Here is a 23501-nt window from a genome sequence, read left to right as displayed (position 1 = left end):
CAAAAGGGAAAAACAAGAAAGATAAACTGAGCATCCTTTCAGGCCGTTTGTGGAATTAGGGTCTGAGAGATTATGAAGAATTAGAGGAATTCTTTAGGGAAGCATGGGCAAAGAACACAAAAGAAGACCATGAGGGCTCTGCACAGGAGAAAACCCAGCGTACAAAGAATGCTGTAAGTGTTGGGAGTTACCAAGGAATTAGTAACTGGTCTATAATTTATAGTGAAAAGCTAACGTTTCTGCCTATGTTTTGTGATCCTTCTCAAAGCTCTCTTCATGAGTTCTCAAGTTGTGCACTAAAGACCTGGCCTCCTAGGTAGATTCAAACCTTAGCAAACGTGGAACCTTTTCCTTCGGACTCAATGGTAATAGTGTGGGTTCGTCGAAGGAGGATCTGGTCTATGTCTTCTTCACAAAACTTAGACCCTTCATCTTCTTCATCCATAAGCGCACCATAAGCCCCCTTGCGCAGGAGGTCTTCTATCTCCTTCTTGGAAAGCTGCTGTACCTGTTTCGGAGAAATTTTTAAGTATTCAGAGTAATTTAGAGTTATAACACAAACTAAATGTCTTGAGGGGGCTTACTCATAACAAAAAAAAAAAAAAAAAAAAAAAAAAAGGCAATAAAATTTGAGGTTAAAAAATCAGCCAGTGGAGCGTGGTAACAAACCCAGAAAGTGGGAAACAGAAACAGGTGGATCTGCAAGTTCCAGGCCAGCAAGGGCTCATAGTGAGGCCTTGTCACAGGAAACAAAGAACAAAAACCAGACTTCAAATAATTCCTCACGAGCTGGCTGCAGACGGAAGGAGGCAGCGTCTTACCCCGTTGGTGGCATTTTCTCTCCCACTCATTGACTGAAGTACGGCTTTATCCAGACCCAGCTTCAGGCTAGCCTTGTCAAACATTTCCCGTTCATAGGAGTTCCTTGTGATCAGCCTGTAGATTTTCACAGATTTGCTCTGCCCTATTCTGTGGCACCTAGCTTGAGCCTGGAAGAAAAGGAAAGCCAACGGCTGTGGCAGAGGAACACAGGACCATGTCCTCCCTGAATGTGTACTCTGGGAGAGCTGCTCTCAGTGTCAGATTTAGAGGCGAGGACTTGGAGGTAATTAGGTCACGAGGGTGGCGCCCTGATGAACAGGATTAGTGCCCTACGAGAAGAGGCAGGAGGAAGACAGCTGTCTACGCAGCAATAATCCAATCTTGCTGGCGTCCAGACCTCACAGACTCAACTCCAGAACCTTGAGAAAGGCATGGCTATTGTTTAAGCTGCCCAGTCACGGCATGGCAGCCAAAGTGACCAACACAACTACTCAAGAAACATGTGGCTCTTTGGCCAGTTCTAAAAACTGCATTGTTAATGATAATTGAAGGTGCGGTTTAGAACGATACTAACTCACTAAGGGGCTTCCTCTCATATTACATATCAGGAGATCACTCGCCGATCTGCTCCAAGTGAAGAGACAAAGGCTGAGCAGTTCACACTAGTTCACTGGTGTGACTGATGAGTCTGTCACAAGAGGCACCGGGGACGGGGAGCCTGCCCCCTACTTACCTGGAGGTCATTCTGGGGATTCCAGTCTGAATCAAAGATGATGCAGGTATCAGCAGCAGTGAGATTAATGCCTAGTCCTCCTGCCCGAGTGCACAGGAGGAAAACAAACCGGTCAGAATCAGGTTTGGAGAACCGGTCAATAGCTGCCTGGCGGAGGTTGCCTCTGACTCGGCCGTCAATCCTTTCGTATGGGTACCTGGAAATACAAGGAGGGCGCATGCTCTCAAAGACGGACCCCAATATGGGGTGTGCCCTCGCACAAGAGAAGGATCTGGCATGTGTAATCCAGGTCGGAGGTATTCTCGCTGCAACTGCCAGACACTCAAAGATTTACGTTTTGTTTTCCTTCCGCAAGGAAACAGCTCAACTCTAGAGATGGCTGATAAAATAATTTTAATTTTAAGTAAGAACTTTTCTCTCCAGGTTGAACGAAATGAAAAAACTGCCCACAAAAGTATGCAGCGTAAAAGAAACAAAGAAACCTACAGGTATATCTGGTGGTGGTTGCACATGCCTTTAATCCCAGCACTAAGAAGCAGAGGCAAGCGGATATCTGTGAGTTCAAGACCAGCCTGGTATACACAGAGAGTTCCAGGACAGCCAGGGCTACACAGAAACCCCTGTCTTAGGGGAGAGAAAAGAAAAAAAGGTATACAGCGACCCCCTGCAACCATGTAAGATGCCCTTATACACAACTGAGGGCTTAAAAGGGGAGGTGACATACTGTTCCCATTCCACCACCTCTACTATAAATGTCATTTCTAAGTGACCCACGAGGTCCTGTCTTTTCTGTTGTTTTTATGCCGTGGCCGTACCGTCTCTGAATGAGATAGTCTTCCAGGATGTCCAAGCAGCGCACCATCTGGGAAAAGATAAGCACCCTGTGGCCACCAGCCTTCAGCTTTGGCAGCAGCTTGTCAATCAGCACCAGCTTGCCAGCAGCCTGGATCATTGCCTGGAGCTGAAAATCTGGAGACTCTGCATTGTGTGTTTCTTTAAACTCTTCCAAAATTTTCTCTTCAGCACCTGCGGAGATCGGATGGCATGGCGTGAAGACTGTAAGAGGTTTTTATTACTAAAAACAATGGATTTGCTTTCAGAACCCCTAACCGGCAAAATCAGAATATCCCATTCACAGGGAAGAGCAGGAAGCTGCCTGCTTACTCCACGTTAGATCCACACATAACTACAGGCCTACAAAAGGGACCGACGGTTTAAGTCCCATACATTGAGGCAGTTGGGGAGAGATCCACATTTCCCAGTCACCAAATGTTTGCTGACTATATTAAAAAAAACCAAACCAGACCAGACCAAAACCAACCAAACAAAACACACCCAAATTTCAACAACAGACTGCTGGGCCATAAACAGCGGAAACAAGCCAAGGGCGAGATACCTACAGAAATCTCGAGCCTGAGCTGCAAAGGAAGGGGGTGTCTGCTAAGTAAAACACACACAGTGACACTGTCTTAAATTAGCCAAAGCCTCTAAAGCTGAAACCAGATGCAACACTAGGGCTCCCTGGCTAACTCCCTTTTTCTTGATGTTTCTTCACTGTGCAAACCCCTGAATGAGGCAGAGCGGTCAAGAGAAGAGCATGTCCCGATGAGGAAGGCTCACAGCGACCGCCTCTGGCTTCCCCCACCTTACTGTGGGGGTCAGGCAGCAGCAGGTGAGCTTCTCTCCGTGCTCGGTTCCTTGGCTCAGGACACAGGGCTGGTTTCACACTATTCTCCCATCTCAGCTGGCTTTTAGAAAGCACACCGAATTAAACCTAAAGAGGCCGCTTCCTACCGTTACTCTGTGTCAGGAACTTAGCCCTTCACTCCCCTGGTTGGAGACATGTGCTACACAGAAGGGGGTTACAAAAATCTCCCAAAGGCGTCTGAAGGTCGTGTTGGGTCGGACAGGCCACTGAAACCACCACGGCACCTCCACGGTCAACACAATACCAATGAAGGGCAGTCCCACTTCTATTTAAGGTGGCTGTGAGGTGGTCCTCATGAGGTCATTCACGGGACTAGTCAAGAATTGTCAAAGACAGATTAAAGCCACTTGATGTTTGGAGCGGGTGCTAGGCCTTCCATGAGATGGGCAGAAAATGCCATGTCTCTCGGAAGACCCTGATCCTTGCCTGCCTTCCACAGAAGCAAAAAGCTAAGATTCAGATTTGCTCTGTAAGTGTGGAAACAGACCAAGGAAATAAGGAAGAGATGCCATGTTAAGAACGGAGACTGAACAAAGTGTCTCTGACTAAAGGCGATGCTTTTCCTCAAGACCGAGATCAGGAGACCCAGCACTAGATTCAGAAAGCTCTCATAGGCAGCATAGAGACTTAAAGTGAATCGTCACGTTAGATCTTTTAGAACGTTTACCCTTTTGCATAATGCATCATAAGATGCTTACAATTTAGAAATGATTTTTTTTTTAACCTTTATGATATTTGGGCGTTCTTTGTCCAGAAGGCATACGACCAGTGATCAAAATGAAATGTAATAATCTAAAACGACTTAATGATCAGGGAGTCTTTTTTTTTTTTTTTTTTTTTTCAAAAATGAGACTTTCACTTTGAGACAGCAAATGTCAGACAGGCTAGAATTATTTTAGTTAAAAAAACTGAAATATAAATAATGCACAGAGAGAAATCTAAACTTACATTACAAAATCTTGAATTTACCAAGAAGGAACAAAACAACAGTCCTGCCTTTCTGATGCCACCAACTATTTATTATCCTTTAACTGTTAGAATTGTATTTTTACAGTGTGTGCACTCACGTGCATGTGTTCGAGAGAGTGAAGATATGGGCAGAGGTCAGAGGCATCTGATCCCTCCCAAGATGGAGTTGTAAGCAGTTGTGAGTCGCAGGATGTGATGGAAGCCTGGGGTCAAACTCAGGGGGAGATCAATCCCACGCCAACATAAGGTGCGCTTTAACTACTAAGCATCTAGTTAGCTGTCTCTCTCTGGATTTTTTTTTTCTTGGAACTGATTGATTTCACTAGGAGTTCAAGTTCATCCAGAACAATTTATACCAACAGTCCTCCATTACCTACAAACACGCCCTTTACAGTTCTTTCCGTTCTATATTTATTATGGCAACAGGGGAAGAGGGGGAGGTCATGGGGGAGGGTTGCAGTTTCTGCTCTATGTATCATAAGACAATATTTCAGAGCTAGCAATTAAAGGTTTCCTTTGAGGTTAGATTTGAAAACATCGACTGGACATGGGTTGTGCTGAGCTCAGCCACTGTGTTGAAGGGAAGGCTGGTAGAGCTTCATCGCTGTGTGCGGACCAAAGGCAATTGGAAACAGGAGTAGAGTTTCCCACTTCAACAGAGAGCTGCTACTGGGGCAGAGGCTCTGCTGTCATCTGTGTCTACGAGCCACTAGCAAACAGGAAAATATCGTGGAGGTTAACAGAAGATACCTTAAGTCTTTGCCTCTAAAACACACCTCACCAGGTAACTCTTTACTCAATGTCCCTACTCTCTTCGCCGTCCCTACAAAGAACAAATGATGACTCCACGTCACTCCCAACCATCTGGGGACTCTGGGCATGCTTCCGTCATCCTTGTCCCCATGTGGGGAAATAAAATCCTACTCAAAACAATGTTCTCGCCCAGTACTACTAGCTATGAAGGATACCCAGGTTCCTGCCTGTTAGCAATAGTGACGGTGTGCCTGCCATGGCTGGACACTTCCAACCACATACACCTTTGTATAGATTGCAGAACTACCACCCTTCCGGAGTTTTATTCCATATGCTTATCTTACCATTCCCACCTAAGTTCAGATGTGCTCCTCCTTGCTCATAAGACATGCTCTGTAGAATAGAAGCCTAGGCCACCTTCTCCAAGGTTAGGGGCACTCTCCTCTGTTGCGACTAATTTGTAACACTTGTACAAATTAATCTACTTGTACAAATTAATATGTACAATTAAATCTACTATGTACAAATTAATCTACTTGTGCACAGTGATAGCTCCACGAGAGCTCACTTGCAGATCCTGGATGAGAATGTACAGTTGGGCCCTGGACCAATTCGAGAGGTGGCCGTGAAAGTCAGTGCCTTCCCCCCACCTACGTTCTCCTGGAGCTATGAGCCTAGCGGATCTGGATTTTTTTTTTTTTTAAACTTTCCAAAAACCAGAGGCACAAGGACACCCGCCTAACAGACAGTGTGTCACTTATTCTTAGGACAGAGAGCTCACCTCAAGGCACGACAATTAGAACAAATTACCTCAGGCTGGAGAGATGGCTCAGTGGTTAAGAACACTGACTGTTCTTCCAGAGATCCTGAGTTCAATTCCCAGCAACCACATGGTGGCTCACAACCATCTGTAATGGGATCTGATGCCCTCCTCTGGTGTGTCTGAAGACAGCTATGGTGTTCTCATATAAATAAAATATCTTAGAACAAATACCTCAAGGAATCCTAAGAGGCTCCAGAAGAAGAGCTATACGGGGGAAAGGGGGAAAACTCAGCCACAGGAAAGAGTCACGGAAGCTCTAGGATGTTCACCCTGTCATGGCCTCACCAGCACCTTGAGTCCTTTAGAAAATCTCTCTCTCTCCTCTTTCCTGCTGGGGGTTGCTGTTCTCTCTTTTCTCTCTCTAAGGAATGAAATAAAAGTATGTGTGCACAGTCAGGTGTGTCCTCCTCTCACATGCAAGTACTTTCCCCGAGTCCCAACTCACCCACGGGCTAGCTCACAGGCTTACACAAACGCCATGTGGCTAGCTGGAAAAATGGCCGTGCGATTATCAGACACGCGCTCTCTTTAGAAAAGAAACACTACCTTCAAAAAATAGTTCACAGGAGGCACACAGGTTCCCGGCCCTGAGCTTGTCTTCCAGGTGGATACTTTTCCTCCTACATTGACAAGGACATCAGGGTGTGGACAGGTGCACACTGAGGCAGGGAAAGGGAGGTTGTATCCTTCCTTCCCTAACTCGCTACAAGCCTCCAGCATTCCAAGTTACTCTGCCATCACGAGAGCAACTGCCCAGTTCACAGCCGTACCCCTTCAGCTGATCTTTTTCTGCTTGCTTGTCTGTCTGTCCTTCACTCCATCTTTCTGTGGAACGTTGGCTGTGATCAGTCTTTTCATTTTTGAGATAGGCTCTCATGAACAACAGCTCTTCTTCACCCCGTTCCTCTTTAACGGCTAGCCTCAAATTTTCTATATAATTGACAATGACCCGAATCCTCTGACCTGTCCCTCCTTGGTGCTGAGGCGACAGGAATGTGCTACCATGCCTGGCTTTATGCTGTGCTCTGGGAAGGAACCCAGAGATTTGTACACCGTAGGTGAGACTCTACCAACTGAGACACGTTCCTAGCTGGTGCTCAGCTCAAACACCAGCTGTGGCTCTCCTCCACCCACAGTCTGGAGCCAATGAAACATGTGACCCCATCTGAGGGCTTCAATAGCAGGGCCCAACGTGTCTACGGGGCACAGTACCTCTGTGCCGCACACACTGCTGTACTTTGGGTGAGATCTCTTTGGTCTTGTGTTTGCTTGAGTTAGGACTTCACCTCCCATGGCCTTTCTTTTTCTAGTCCCACCTGGCAAACCCTTGTCTCACATACCATCTTCCTCTGAGACCTGTAGTCTTAAGAAACTACTCATACAGGCATGGGACACATCTCCTTAACAGTTTCTGGAAGCGTGTAAGGCATTTAACCCATGGGAGCCAGTCACATGTCACTATGGAGTAGAAAAGATCAAGGCTATAAAGTCCCTATCAGTAAAAGGGACAATACAACGATCAAAACTTTAAAATCCCCTCCCATTCTCAGGGGACATGCACCGAAGGCCATCACGCTGCAAGGGGTCTAAGGCCACTTTTCCATCACACACCTCAAGGATGGGCGGTGGCTGCCCACAAGGAGATGCTCTTTAGGTACTTTGGACTCAAACACGCCACTCCCTCCACAAAATCCTCACAGGGTTTTTAGCAGCTGGCCTGGCTCTGCCAACAATGACAACACCTATTCCTGGAGCAAATACCTACTTTCAGGTGAAGGGGTCAGTGACAGGCAGGGTGGCATGGCCCTTCTAGGGCCACCAACCTCAGCAACCACAGAAGGGGGTGCCCTCCCCACCGAGTCCCCGGTGAGCATGCCCCATGAGCGGACTGTGAGGAGCACACACACACACACACGGGAAGAACCTCGGCACGGGCAGAGAGGAGCTTAAAGCTCGTACCAACCTCCAGTGTAACAAGCTCTAGGCGGGGGCGGGGCGGGCTTACCATTGATTAGGTAGGGATGGTTGCAGCACTTTCTTAGTTCCATCATAGTGTTTAAAAGGTTAGGTACGTTAGCTTGTCCACCACCTTTGGAAAGAAATGTAAAATTCTTCTCAAGGATGGCTCGGTAATATTTCTTCTGAATGTTTGTTAGCTCAACTTCAATAATAGTCTCTTCTTTGGGGGCCAAGTTCTTTTCTACATCCTCCTTCAGGCGTCTCAACATCATTGGCTTTAAAATAGCCTGCAGTTTTTGCACCTAAAAAAGGACCTCGAGTCAATACTGGCATCTTACGTGTTAAAACCATCCCGGCATTTAAAAAAAAAAAAAAAAAAAAAAAAAGAGGAAGGCGGTCTCTTCTATTTAAGATCCATTTTCAGTTTTTGAAGCCTAGGGAGAATGTGAAGGAGCTAAACTTTGAGTTGTCACAAGAAACGCTGGCAAGAATGTTGTGTGGCTCGTGTCAAAGAGAAAGCTTTACCTACTCCGGACTCCTGAATCGCTTGAGGGGCTTGAGAAACTACAAGCACGTGTTGGGGGAGGGGTGTTTCCTTAGTTTCCCCTTTGTGTTTTGGCCATGGGGATGAATAGGAAGAGGTAGCAGTTGAGGGTGACAGAGCTGGAAGATACTCCTCTGCATCACGGAACATGCAGGAGTCCCTCTCAGGTACGCTTTCCCACCGACTGGCACTGTACTGGTGTTACATTACAGAAGGGAAAGACCAACACCCTGAACTCAGCCAGGAGGCTGGAGACCCGAGCTTATCAATGCATCTATTTTAACATTAGTGGGGTGTGGGTCTTTGCTGGTTCAGTGACAGGAGGTCCCACACAAATTAGTGCTCATGTAACCCTTATGGCGCCTACAGTTACAGGTGTTTCTCACACGCAAGCCCTCTGACTTCTTTCAGAAATCTACGGGCTAGTTGTACCTCTAATTCTGAAATGCAAATAAATCGGCTTGAAGCGGTATGGGTCAGAAATGAGACCAAGGACCTAAAATTCCAGAGGACAGGTAGTTCTGTGAACCCTAGGGGCTTCTGACACTACCCGTGATGTATAACCTGCAGAAACACTAACCAAACGCAGGAAGATCTTTAAAAGTTGCATTTGTAAAGTAACCACTCTGTAAAAACAAAAGGGGTGGGGTTGGGGGACAAATGAGATCTTTTGTAATGATGACTTCACGTCCTAGAGGACTCCCAGAGCTCTTTGTTGGGGTGGCTAACATTACGACATCAACCCTTACGTCTTTGGCAAAGACCAAAGCTGTGAGTTCATCAGGTTCACGGCTAAAAGGCAACTCGGAGGGGTTAAGTACCTGCTCTTCCGTTTTCAGATCACCAAATTCTTGCATAAAGGTTGTCTCTGAAGGGAAGCGACTTGGCTCCAAGAAATGAAGCAGGCTGAAGAGCTCTTCCACAGTGTTCTGCAGCGGGGTCCCGGTCAGCAGCACTTTGTGTTCCTGAGAGAACACCAAGAAAACAACTTGCCGATCGATGGGGAACAGAACGATTTCTCAACACTAACACTTTCCCTCTGACTCTATAGCCCTGCTCACTGTGGTGGATCAGCATGGGCGGCAACAAGGAGTAGAACTCAGAACCAAGGAAGAGATCCGGGCACACGTGGTCCCCGGCGCAGAAGCATGCAGACACAGAACACCTCGGCAAACTCTGGAGGCCCCCTTCCCAGTGCCTGCCTCCGTTTCTTCTGAGTGTGCAAGGCTGAGATTTAGGAATGATGGTTTTCTAAGTCTCCCAGTTGCAGGGATTTTTTTTTTCTCTTCTGTAGTTACTTTCCCCCCTAAGGTCCCCAGACTCAGTCCCACGCTCCTTTCTGTTCTCTCGATCAGCAGAACTCTCTCACCTTTCCATCTGTTTCCTGCACGACTCACAGTGAGACAAAAGAAGTGCTTCTAACTGCAACAGCACATGGAAAACCATTTTGTTCTGCAAAAATTTTCAGCTAGCAAAGAGGTCGGCTTAGTTTCAAATACCACAATCATTAAAAATAAAAGAAAAAACCTGACGGTATTTCTAATTTTGTCACTGTGAAACACACAAGCTATCGCTTCAGCCGGTGTTCATGATTGTGATCCCCATCCCGCCGCTGATGCCACTATGTCTTCTCTTCCTATATCGACACAGAGATGCCTTCTCTTCCTATATCGACACAGAGATGCCTTCTCTTCCTATATCGACACAGAGATGCCTTCTCTTCCTATATCGACACAGAGATGCCTTCTCTTCCTATATCGACATAGAGATGCCTTCTCTTCCTATATCGAAATAGAGATGCCTTCTCTTCCTATATCGACACAGAAATGCCTTTCGATGATCAGGATTACCAATGGTAATCATTCATTCATCATTCATCCATCCATTCATTCATTCACTTATTTTTCTCGTCTTTTGTATGTTACATCCAGACTGCAGTTTCCTCTCCCACCTCTTCCCCCAACTCCTCAAAAGGAAAAAGTTAAGACCGGGTCTCATGTGTCACATGTTGGGTTTGAACTTATGATCCTCGTGCCTCCACCTTCTGGGTGCTGAGATTAAAGGCACACCCTCACTGTGCCAGGCTTTGGGGGCCGGGCCAAACGAGTGTATTATTGGTGAACGTTAGGCTCTGCCAACTGAGCTACACTTAGACCTGAGCTTATAAATTCCAACAGCCTTGGTATCTTCCTCTTTGTTTCGGTACTTGGTGCATCACACAACAAATTTATTTTAGGAAGTGACTGCAGGCATGTGGTGATGTCAAAAGTAAGATTCTGATGTGACTTGAAAGCTGACCACACAGAACACACACTCACTGAACCCTAGTGAGATAATCTAAGTAACAGCAAGCTCTACCGGGTCTATCTGTCAGGGAAGCAGTTTAAAAATGAGGTGAAACAGTTGGATGGTTTTGTTCCGGCTTCTTTCCTTCTTAAAGAAGACGGGTGGATCACCATCATCACCAGGCTCACAAAGCCTGTGCAATCTGCAAGTGAGTTCAAGGTCTTCTAGACCGTTAAGTTTCACAGGCCGTGATCTCTGATTTGCCAAAGTCCTGACTGACATTATCAAAGAACATTAGAGAGCGCCATCAGGGACCGAGGGAAGCATGGCGGCGGGGAAGGGACGGCGGCCATGCTATGGTGACTGTCCTCACCTCCTTTCTTACTAGCTTAAGGTCTGAGCACTTAGAAGTCAAAGACTTTCAGTTATGCTCATTTCAAAGGAAACTTATTTGAGTGAAGGAGCCCCGGTCTCATGCTACTGGGAATTATGTATTTCCTCCATTTGACGGACAGGTAGAGATGCACCTCCCTTCACAACACAATTGCTTTTCTTTAGTGTGGATGGAGAATGTGAACTTGATTTCATTTTAACGACACATTTTGTGTGTGTGTGTGGAGCCTCCTGTCAATGTATGAGGAAAGAACAGAATCAACGAAGACCTACAACAACTTCACCGCAGCCCCTCTCTGTTGAGGGCTTTCCAATATGGAGGACGGTGTCAACCATCATTACCCTCTACACATTTCTTCTGTTATAGAGAAGAGGCAGATACCCAGGAATCTCCTTTCCTGACTTGGAGATCTTCATCGAGCACAAGCTCACCCTGCCTGGTCTAGTCTAAGTATCAGCACTCTAAGACCTACATCTCCCCCTGGACAGCACAGCTCCTCACTAGGTAACTCTGGGAGGAGCACAGGTTCAAATGATGCTGAAGTTAGGATTCTAGCACCAAGTTCTTCTCAGCCGTGTCAACCCAAGGATACTCTGAGCAACAATGATGTCTTCCACCTTAAAAACACCGCTTCTGAAGTAGGTCACTGGAGATTTCCAGTGTGTTACCTCAAACATGCTATAGGCGTACTGGCTGTGACAGCTGTGACAGTCAGAACTCCCATGAATGACCTCCCACTTTGAGGTTCACCCCCACCCTCCTCGCCTAGCCCAGTGAGGAAAACATTATTTCCCTATGTGCTATTATGCACAAAAAAGTAAATAAATACCGTAAATATCCATTTAAATAAATATGCAACATAAAAGTTATTCCTATGCCGGATTCTAATCCACTAATAAAACTAATTTTCTATATTATCTCAAAAGCAAGTAAACCCTTTGATGTTGAGAGAAGCGAACCCATCTCTCTCATCAACAAAGGAGTGTTTTATGATGAGAATCTACTATTTTGAGACATAGAAACTAATAACAGATCACAACTTAAAGACGAACTCAGCCACGTGACTTTTAAGTCTTCAGACATACGACTGTCTCGTAGCGGGTGGCCATGAAGGCACATCTCTGCTCTGAGATAGTTGGTATGACCTGAACGTTTGTGTTTACCTGCAAAGAAAGGATTACTTCCCCACACTGCTGAAGCATCTCCCGGAGTACCAGAGCCAGCCAGGAGGCCTTCTTTCTATGTCATCGAGGGCTTTCTCTGGCTCTCTACATGCACATGCTGCTGTGCAGACTGGCTATCAAATTCAGTGAACTGCTTTCCAAAAGATCTAGGACCTTGTTAATAAGCTGTTTATTTGATAGAAAAACGGGCAACACTACCCTAAGTAGGGGGAAAAACCAGTGCATTTTCTTTCCTTTAAGAACAATTAGGCTTCACTTGTTTGTAATGAAAACAATGGCCCATTAGTCCAACCCCTTGCAAAACCTGTGACAAAGAGCTCCGAGGGTCTTTTCAGTGGGTCCAGCCTTTCCGTGTACAGCCCTGAACACACAGAAGAGTCCTTCCCATCACCCACTCTCAATAACAAGAGGTCCTATCAACCTACACAAGTTTATCAACTGTGCCAATACATTCCGCATGATAACAACGCTCTTTTTCAAATGTACACTAAAAATGAGAAGCCGGGCTGGTGAGCAGGCAAAAGCACGAAACCTGAGTTCACTTGCTGGAACTCACATGGTGCGTTGGTGCAGAGAACCACGCAGTCCCCTTGCTTCCACAAGCACACCATGGTATGTGCGCACCCTCAACACACAGGTAGATACATGGGAGAGGGGGAGGGGGAGAGAAAGGGAGGGGCAAACAAACGACCATGCAACTTGAAAACTATGGAGTGAGAAGGAATTCAAGAACAACAGAGCTTGTAGCGACTTCTATCAGAGGACCGAACACACAGCGGCAGGGAACCTGCTATCCTTACAACATGTCACTGGTAGTTATTCCTACAGAAAAGGAAACTTCTCGCGCCGAAGTAGGAAGGCACGGCTATTGCTTTGGGAAAATAAGATAAGCATGGTTTAAAAACCCCAGAACAAACTCGAGGCCTCCAGTATCCCAAACGTCTCAGCATCTGTAGAAACCGAACAGATGGTCCCACTGACAGTGTGTGTGCACAACTGGCCCCACTGGAACAAAATCACAGGCTGGGAAGCGCAGCTGGACTGTCACTGCTGAGGCAATGCTCGGCCCAACAGCTAATGACATAGCAAATATTTGAAACCGGACGCTGGTCAAATTCTCATGACTATGCTCTGCTGAGATACCAGCAGACATCGGTCAGGACGGCCGCAGAGGCTTCTGAGCAGCTTAGTCTAGGGGACTGACGGGCCATGCGGGTGACTTCCACAGGCAGCGCACTCAGCCCGGAGCAACGGGGTGGGGACCTGCGTCGATGGTCACCTACCAAATCCATCATCTTCAGTCCTTCCAGCAGCTTGCAGTTCCTGTTCTTCAGCCGGTGGGCTTCGTCGATGACCACGCAGCGCCAGGGAATGTTCCGCAGCTCGGGACAGTCGGTCAGAATCATCTCGAACGTCGTGATGATGGCGTGAAACTTGTAGGACCCCTTTATTACTCGACCCTACGGGAACATGACACACCAGAGGTGTCTCACAGGACTGATTGTGTTCACGCATGCGAGCATTAAGAAAAAGCTGCTAATATTTATGTGTTGAATCCTTTGGAGACCTCAGGATTTTAGGCAGCACTTTAAGTTTTTTAGGTTACGGCTATTTCGGTTAAAACAAGATTTTAAAACATTTCCTTTTAGAAAGAAACTGGCGAAGTCCTAGTAAAATTTAGGGTCAAATTTCCTTAGAGATCACATGTAGGAAGTGCTATTAAGCCCTCCAGCCTAGTTGCAGCCCACAGAACCTAAAATATAAATTGAGTGCTAAGGTGACTTTAATTTTTTTAAAGTTTTTCTAACTTATTTTTTTCCTTGTTTTATTAACATTTCTTATAAAAATCCCAAAATGTTTGAAATTAAAAAAAAATTCAAAGAGAATGATCCTTATAATTTCTCAAATCTAAAATAAAAACATATTTCAGTATTTTCCCCCCTTTTAAGTATGGGTCACATTTTGTATTTAAAGGCTATGTGTGCATAAAACTGCCTTACTTCTAACAACAGGAAGGGCAGTACCGACTACTTAAAGATTGATTACACATGTTTTAGCATACACCACCCCTGTCATGCGTGCATAATGCTTTACTGCTAATAAGGCAATAATTACAATCAGGTAAGTACAGGACAAAATTACAGCAATTCTTATAAGAGCAAAGTACTAAATCCTCTTTTTTGGGGCATACTTGAACTTTACAATACTTACTATTTTTCCACTTCTGGGCAGAGTACAATAAAATGTTCCCTCTCATCACATTTAAGTATTTGGGGGGGTGGTATTGCCTTAGGCACGCAAAATAAAACTAAGTCATTAATACATTCTAGAGTTTTGCGGTCACCAAATGTGAAGCAAAGTTATTGCTTATAATTAAACACCCATAATGACAAATGCTAACAAAGGGTATTCACGGATGTGGGACAGCTGCAAACATGCACTGGATAAAGAATCTCAATCAAGTTTCTCATGTGAGCAGAGTCAAGGCTTCCAACCCCAACGACAGAGATCTGAAGTCCCCAACCCTCTAACACATATACAACCGTACAGGGGCCACACCCCACCGCTTTACCTGGGGATCTTTGAAGTACATTTCATACAACTGAATGGTCCGACGGCTAGCTTGGCTCCCATGATACACAACCACGTTCAACTCCGTCCAGGTTCGGAATTCCCTTTCCCAGTTGGGGATCGTGGACAATGGGGCAATTACTAAAAAAGGGCCATGGATTCCTTTCAAATATATCTCATAGAGAAACGTAATGGACTGGATAGTTTTTCCCAAACCCATTTCATCTGCTAAAATGCAGTTTCGCCTTTAGGGAAGAAAAAGACAGGAAAGCTGTCACTCTCTTTAAACGGAATAAGCACCCCACACACTCAGACCCCCATACCACCTCAGCTAGTTTCTTATTTCAGCAAAACATATGTCCAAGAAAATTCTCTAACGAACAGATATTGTTTCTACATAGATCTGTCAACCTCTATGTTAATTTACTTGGTGAATAAACTAAGTAGATTCCAACAATTGAATTTAAAAAAATGTAATACAGCGTTAACATATTCCTAATACTACTGAGGTTATGAGCTACGGCGTCTAATGAAAGTGAGAAGAAACGTGATTACATACATGTTGTACCAATTGAAAAGTAGCCAGTTCACTCCCTCCAACTGGTATTCCCTGAGTTTGTTATTGTTTTTATACTCCCTGGAACTCTCCGATTTCTTCCAGTTGTCAGCAGGAGGTCGCTCCTGTTCCAAATACAGTAAACCCCATTAGTGGTCTCTAAACGCCTACCCCACTATGCTATGGCCAAATTAAAGCCTTCCCCGTGAGCCAGTCCTCACCACGCGCTCGGTTTCCGGCTCCCTGGACATGAGTTTTTCAAACTCTTCGATCTTGGCTTGGTCTAAGTCCTGCCTCAGCTCCCAGGTGCTGTCTTCGTAAGGCAGGGAGCACCACTTCACCAGATAGTGGGTCACAGGCTGGGCCAGGTTCAAACAAATCAGAACTAAAGTCACTGACGGAAAAGACAGGAACTCTGCTTCCCTGATCAAGACCAGCCCCAGCCCTGGGGAGTCTCAACTGCCCACATCTTAAAACTGTAAGCACTGAAAGTGGACTCCAGTGTACGCTGGGAGGTGTCTTACTGGGTATTAACAGAAAAAAAAATTGCCTTTTATCTCAATCATTGGTTCATGGCCAAATATTAAGGAGTAAGTAGCTAATGAATACAAAAAAAACCAGACCAAATTTTATGTAATCTAATTATTCATCAATTACACGATTTGGATTTATTACAGTAGGCCATCTTAGCACATTTGTTTACAGAACTGAATGATTGCTTGCAGAATAAAATGCAAACAAATTTATTATACAAATCAACTTTTGTCTTCAAGGGAAAAATGATAACTGTTTGCACTCAGTCACATTAAAATGAAGGGTGTGGGTTATGGAAGACTAAAGGGTGAAACAATTTGGGTGATCTGAATCAGTGGGAATTCTGGGAAGGCTCGGCTCTGTTGGTCTTCAGGTCGCCATCAAGAACACTAAACTCACCCAAATTATCTGCTGACAGCGCAAATCTGCCAAGGGACAGATGTTTTTAAAAACAACTAAGCAAGACAAAGCTGAGGAGGGTGTCACAGATACAATCTTTAAAACACTGTAAGATTCATTACACAAAGTTTAGAGTAAAAGGGGATGTTCCTTAGAGGCTCTCTGAAGTCAAGCAAAAGCAGACAGCTCGGTTCCATGGAGAGACCAGGAATGCCAGAGCCCATGGCAGAGGTGCATAATGACAGAGACAGCTCAGCCCCCATCCTCACTCCCCTGTCAGATTCTTTCATGGCCTCGGAGGTTTATAAAGCAGCACAAAGAAGCCAGGTCTGGGGTCTCAAAAAGAAGTCCTTTCTACTACCCTCAAGGCACACAGCTAAGCGAAGGTCACTAGCTTCACTAAGGATGTCCAGTGCTAGCTAATATTAAACTCTCTCCCGCCACAAGTGTGTTACTAATTCCATGGGGACACGCGCACACAAAATCTTTTGAGGTCCTTACTGACCAGCATAGAATTATGGCATTTCAACGCAGTTCAGGTTGAAAATCGATTAAAAGTGAAACCATTCAATTGAACATAAAAACTATTTAGCCCTACTGACTCACAAAACTAATTACAAATCATTAAGTTTGAGTAGTTAAACATAGACCAGGCTCAGGTCTTGATTTTTGTCCCTTCTCTCAAAACACATGAGCTGCCTGGGCCACCCTGGGTAACACACATGATCTTTGTTACCTCGCCCCGGTCATCTGTGCCACGTGCAAAGTCCATTATCCGGTCAACTTCCACATAATCTGGATTAAAAAGATCATCCTCAATCTGTTCCAGAAAAAGGGGGAAAAGGGCTTAAATGCGCATTCATTTCTTCAGAGAAACAGTTTTTCACTTTTCACTAGGTAATAATATTTTGGGTCACAGCAACACAAAATTTATATTTGACATCTTCTATTATATTAATTGAAATGCTGCAATTTAAGAAAATCACTCCCCCCGAGGAAATCAAACTTCTCAGACTTTGTTAACTGAGTATTTTAATTACTGTGTGGAACCTTCTACTGGGAGGGAATGTTTAAGAATATTTCAAGCCAAGTGTGAAATTACAATTCACTACTGTGCAATCAGAAAGGCTTATGGCACGCAATACCCTTAGCATTCTTGAAAGCCCAGTCTGCAGCGAAGAGTCAGAGCCACACACAGGACATGCGAGCGCATCTCAGGACGCTGGGAAGCACCACACACAGAATGTTAGCATAAGCCACTAACCCTGAAATCAGCAGGTTTCACATTTGACTATGAGCATGTCTGGAAATCTTTGCCAACTGATATCACTACCTCATTTAGAGTAACAGTCTTCCCACTAATCTTAAACATTGTAATAACTTAACTTATTCAGGCTGAATGCTGAGTGTTTGGGTAAAAGAGTCCAGAGTAACCTTAAATAGAGTTACTTAACTAATTTAACTAAAACTCTAACAGTATTTACAAAAGCAATGTTTTTGTTTAGAAAGAATACGAGAATAGAACACCGTTGAAGCAAGTTATGGTTCATATGAAAAAACAGACTGTGGCTCCCATGGAAGCTATAGGCCATGTCAAACTTTAAGAAGCCCACATCTGTGAAGATTTTCATCTGAGTCAGAAACAAAGACGCCTAGGTGTATGTCCTGTAGATTAGCTTGGTATCACTTTGAATCACATGCAAAAGGTAGCTTAGAGTCAGCTAGGCCTCATTCTCTGCCACTTAAAATGTCCAAGCTGGGTGCTTTGGATTGTGCATTACAAACCAAACAACACAGACACAAAAAAATGTGCCTCTGCTGTCTTCTGCTTTTCCACAGAAGAGAGCAGCAAGGAAAAGAACACACTCCAGCCGTCACTCGATTTAAAGTGTTAATGTTCTGGTGAACTTAGCTTTGCTAAAGCTTCTGGATTTAGGCAAATAGCATGTACATGTTATTTATACACAATGCAGGCAGTAAAATACTCTACAAACTAGTCTTGGATGTGAAAAGTTGTTAGAGCACTTCCTTTTCAACATGAGCTTTCACAGTTAATGCCCAGTGTATTTTCTCCTACATCCCTTTCCAACTAGGAAGCACTCTATGGCACTAAGCATATGACGGGATTCCTGGCCTAAAGGTTATTTCTGAACAGACTGGAGGTTCAGGAGAGCCAGGAAGCCGAAGCTTCAGTGAAGCCCGCAAAAGCAGCCGTAGTCAGAAATCCTAAAGGAACAGAGGCGGGGAATGTGTAAGGCCATGATCACTGATGGGTTTGTGTGCGTGAACAAGAAGGGGCGGACAAAGCTGTATTCTTTTTTGTTAACTCTCATTCAGGATAGAACTAAGACTTCTAAGTTGCCATTTTATTTGCATCCTGGGTACAAGTGACATATGTGGACAACAGGTTAGGAGAGATAGGCTGTATTAGGGCCTGGCACGGGTCCCTAAAGAGCAGAGTCCAAGTGAGTTTAATAAACAGGACCGTGATTTAAGGATGGAAAAAGCTTTTCCCTCCTGCTGAGCCTCACAAAAGGTCAACAGGACATATGGTTCCTCTCTCTAGTGACGCTGTTCACCCAGTGTCTCAACATTTCAGCTTAACGTTCATAAAAATGGGGCACAGGAAATAGAAACTCACAGCTTTGTTTCCCAGACCTCTCTTTCAAAGAAAAATCGTCCTAATGTTCTCCTAGGTGAGAGAACTTGAGTGATGCTCAGGAGCCCGAGCCTCTGGGTAGCAAATGCTCATTGCTACTGAGGCAGCAGAGCAGGAGGGGGAAACCAGAGAGAGCAGCACAAGGTACGCGGGGCTGCCTGCCTGTGGGTACCCCGAGGACAGGCTCCAGAAAAGCATACACTCCACCCAAGACTCTTGAGGGATGCAATGAATGGCATTAAAATCCTCACCGTCTTCCATCTCATCAGCCTCCACAGAAGCGTGAACATGAGACAGCTATCCAGTGGCCAGCATTCACAGCCCTGCCCTTTGCAGCTTAGCATGAGTTACGTGCTCTTTAGTTATTTACTTTTTGCCTTTTGCCCTGTGGGTGTGGAAGGACCAAACCCAGAGTCTCACACTTGCAGGCAACATGAAGGGCCTGGCCAACTCCTTCAGGAGAACATCATCAAGAAAAATCTCCTTCCAAGTTAGAGAGCTGTTGTTTTTTTTAAATCTGTCTGGTGTTTGAACATAAGTTAGTGACCTCGAGTCCGGAGAGCCAGCAAAGCAGCTTGTGAAAGCATCCCTTGAGACATAACTGACCATGTCAGGAGCTGGTCCTCTCCTCCAAGCAGATTAGTTATCTCTGTCTATCTATAATTGATAACCTAGGTCAAAGAGGACAAGCGTAGGAGACACTGCCTACCCTCTGTTCAATGGCACAGAGCATCTGTCCGGTGACCTGACTTGAGTGACTGTCATCGGCCTTGCATCCCCATCCGCATCCTCCATACCTACTGAAGCTCGTGACCTACCCTCGGCAGACTTCTGTCTGTCTTTGTTCATTTCTCAGCTGTGTGCTCCTTGTACAATATTAATCACACCATCAGCGCTATTTCCACATGTCATAGGAACCAGCAATTTCTAGACCAAGCCAACAGGAAGAAGGAGAAACTTCCTGTTTACAAATTTTAGCGATATCAGTTAACCAGTATTCAAGTAACAGTGCCACACCAGTCTTTGGTAGCAGTTCACAGTCCTAAGTCAAACTTTTCTTTGACTATTTTGATAAAGAAAACATTTCAAGATTCAAAAATTTATCAGGTTATTTCATACCTCTGAAAGGAATTTGCTCTGGCCCTGTTTTGACTTAAACCGTTTTATCTTTTGCTGGATTCTCTTGTCTTTTTCCAGATCTTCAACTGATGCCCACTGACAATGAAGGTAGGAGCTGAAACAGGTGAAGAACAAACACTCTTGAAACAGAAAGAAATCATTTCATTTCTGTCTTACTAAAACCAATATATATATATATATATATATATATATATATATCTCAAAAGATCTCCCCCCCCTCCCTCCCCCCCCCTCTCTCACACACACACACACACACACACACACACACACACTCCACACTCCTACTTAATAATAATGGATGGTGCCAAGCAAGGTCCAATATAGCCACTAACATCTGAAAATAAACGAAAATCAACAATGCAATAGTAATGAAGAGTTGCTATCTGCCTAGGTTGGGCTTTATCCACTTCCCATTTTAAAACAACAACAACAGCAAAAACCCAAAACTAACCCCCCCCCCCCCCAAAAATCAAACAATCAAAGAGAAGAGCCCAATAACAAATTGTTTTCCTAGGTTAACAGATTACATGTCAGTATCAAACAGTGAGCATTACAGGGTGGCCTTAGTTATGAGCCTTTTAACTCCGAGAAATAAAAGAGTTTTATCAAGTTATAAGAATGTAAGTTTAAAGTCTCCATTTCTTCGGGGATAAGGGGAATAGTACATCTCCACTCACACAGGGCCGATGCACAGAGCCTTAAGACTGGCCACTGGGCACGAAGGTACATGCCTGGCTCCAGCCCAGCCCCCACCATCACTCCTGTGTTATTAGCTTGTGTTCTTCTAAAAGCTTGAAGCAATGCCTCCTAAGATGCTCTTACTTCCTTAACCCGAATATCCTCTGAATCCTCCCTTCTGCTTCCACGTGTCTTACAAGGACAACCGGTGCTCTTTCATACCTTCAACACTGTGCTGCTTGGTGCTATTTGACGGTTTGGATTTGTGGTACCCATCTGCCCATCACTGCCCCTAACAGCTACCATCATCCTGTTTTTCTTCCTGGTGATGACGTTAAAAAGCTGGTAATAAACATGCTGGTCCATGCCTAAAATCATAGCACCCGGGAGACATAGAACAAGACCAGCCTAGGTGACACAGAAAAGCCCCATCTTCAGAAAACTAAGGCCAGGGGTGTGGCTCAGCAGTCGAGCACATTACAAGCATGCACAAGGTTCCGGGATCCAGGCCCATCGCCACCGAGAACGTAAGAAAGGGACATACTTGGATCTACGACTCCTCTAGCATCGACTGCTACACAGAGATTAAGTGGCAATTACGAGATCTTTCGAAACCCCTTCTATTGATGTTTATGTCCTAAGATGTATTTTTAGATGTAGGGCTGATGAAACGTGAAAGTTAAGTGAAAGAGAATAGAATAGTATTTTAAACAGAAATGCCTCACATACGTGTGAATTCATATAACTCTCCCCAACATACTCTCAGAAAACAGACCAAATGTGCGCGCATCAACATGCAGATAATTATCCTGAGCAGTAAGGTAGCTACTACTGCTTTGTCTGCTTTTGGCCTGCACAAATTTCTAGTAAACACCAGGCGATACAACCACGGTCAGAGAACACCAAGTAACTGACGCCAGCCTTTGAAGCCACTAGCAAGGTTCCAAGCTGGACACAAGTACTTGGGTTAGCACAGGCTAGCTCTGCTCTGTCGCCTGGAATCTGACATGTTCCATCAGACTCCACATTCTCCTTTGCCACTGATCACTCGGGGAGGAGGAAACAGAGGCAAAGGCTGCACCTTGTCTCTTTTTCGTTAATGCAACAAAGCAGAACTCTTTTTCACAGACTAGCTAGTACTGGAAACAGGAGACCAGCTGACTCCGAAAAGCTGTCCTCTGATTACCACCATGTACGGTGGCATACATGCATGTGCTCACATGTGTGCTCACAAAACAAGCAAATGAAAATTTATAACATTTTTTTTAAACCACATGCATTTTTTTTAATGCCTCCATATAGCAATCTCATTTTTTTTTTTTTTTTTTAAGGAATTTACCTGATGGTAAATATCCGACAAATTAAAAATATGTATAGGCATGAATGAGAAAAATCACTGTGGCCTTGTCTATCACTACAAAATGCAAGAAGTTACTTACAAAGTCACAGACATGGGAGACTGAACAGCCACGCTGCACTCATGCAGTGGAATACTATGCAGCTGTCAAAAAGGTAACCACACCTCCCACAAAGACTCATGTAGTGATGTCCAGAATAGGGCTTAAGGAGGGAAAATGGTAAAGAGTATATTAATGCTATACAACCTTTTAAGACAGGGACGGAGACCTAGAAATTAAGGTAATTTTAAGTTAGGTATTTAACCTTCCTCTGTGAAATGAGTATAAAACATTCTCAACAAAGAAACAAAACAGAACAAACGCTTGTAATTCTCTTTTTATTCTGTTTTGTTTTTTGGTAAGGGTTTCTCTGTGTCCTCTTGCTGTCCTGGAACTCACTCTGTGGACCAACTCAGAGATCCCCCTGCCTCTGCCTCCTCCCAAGCTCGGGGATTAAAGGCGTGCGGCACCACCAGCTCAGCTAGGAACTCTTAGTTCCTTTCCTGTATTTTTTTAAGGCTGGCAAACAAACATACACCAGACATAAGAACCAGCTACTCTGCAGAGGGGAATAGCTACCCCTGGAAGGAGAAAGGGCCGAGGGCACCCCGTGGGAGTGCTGGGTGGAGTTGGGATGGATTATCAACCAAAGGCACTGTTTAGCTGTTAGGCAGGTGGGTGCCCAGGTAGAGGTAAGCACATCTATATAACAAACAGATACGTGTGCCTGAAGATCACGTGTGCTTGTGTTTGCACGTGTGCATACAACCCTAGCAACATCTACAGAAAGTGGCTTCTCAGCAGCGGTGAACAAGCTCCCGGCCCACATTTGGCTCCTGCATTCTCCATCGAATGAAAACCCCAAAACTGATTCTACAGCTGCAACCTGCAGACACAGGGTGAGCTGGAAACACACTCCGGCGTCAAAGCTCACAGGGATAAGGGAAAAGACAGCCAGCTTAAAGGGACCCCCACCAGCTACATCTGGAGAAACGTGTGCAAAATAAATACTGCTACCAGAGTGAAGAATTCAAACCACAACAAAATGAACCCCCCTGCCTATGAATTAGCCAAGGCAGAGAATAAAGGCCATCCTTAAGTTAAAAGCTCAAATAACCTACCTGGAAGCGATGAACCAGCTGACTTAGCAGACATCGCCATATTTAACAATCTCAACGTATTTCAGACACAGATTAGTCACAATAAAAATAAAATTCTTCCTAATGCTTTTGCAACTTTTTTACAAATCTGAATTAGCATCAAAACAAGTTAATAAAATTTTTTATTGAAAGTTTAATTTCCCTTTCCTCTCCATAATAGTGCACAGAAAACCAGCTTAGCACCCCCCCCCCACCTGTTGTTGCCCATCTGATAACTTCTCCTGGCTTGGCA

The 23501-nt window shown here is 44.8% G+C and overlaps 1 protein-coding gene across 1 annotated transcript in view; it reads right to left on the bottom strand.

Annotated features, from left to right (window-relative positions):
* CHD7 (chromodomain helicase DNA binding protein 7) overlaps window positions 1-23501 on the bottom strand; it is a 167637-nt gene that overhangs the window by 25137 nt on the left and 118999 nt on the right. Inside the window, exons 8-19 of the mRNA XM_080938708.1 lie at window positions 20014-20128; window positions 16972-17055; window positions 15524-15661; window positions 15306-15427; window positions 14748-14991; window positions 13459-13635; window positions 9133-9276; window positions 7814-8069; window positions 2371-2581; window positions 1556-1751; window positions 822-989; window positions 329-508 (exon numbers count right to left, since the gene is read on the bottom strand). Coding sequence (XP_080794834.1) covers window positions 329-508; window positions 822-989; window positions 1556-1751; window positions 2371-2581; window positions 7814-8069; window positions 9133-9276; window positions 13459-13635; window positions 14748-14991; window positions 15306-15427; window positions 15524-15661; window positions 16972-17055; window positions 20014-20128 — 2035 coding nt within the window. The remainder of the gene's footprint in view (window positions 1-328; window positions 509-821; window positions 990-1555; window positions 1752-2370; window positions 2582-7813; window positions 8070-9132; window positions 9277-13458; window positions 13636-14747; window positions 14992-15305; window positions 15428-15523; window positions 15662-16971; window positions 17056-20013; window positions 20129-23501) is intronic.

The sequence above is a fragment of the Micromys minutus genome, assembly GCF_963924665.1.
Source record: "Micromys minutus genome assembly, chromosome: 26".
Lineage (NCBI taxonomy): Eukaryota > Metazoa > Chordata > Mammalia > Rodentia > Muridae > Micromys > Micromys minutus.
The sequence above is the reverse complement of the archived record's forward strand: the minus strand, read 5'-3'. Positions and strand labels throughout refer to the sequence as shown.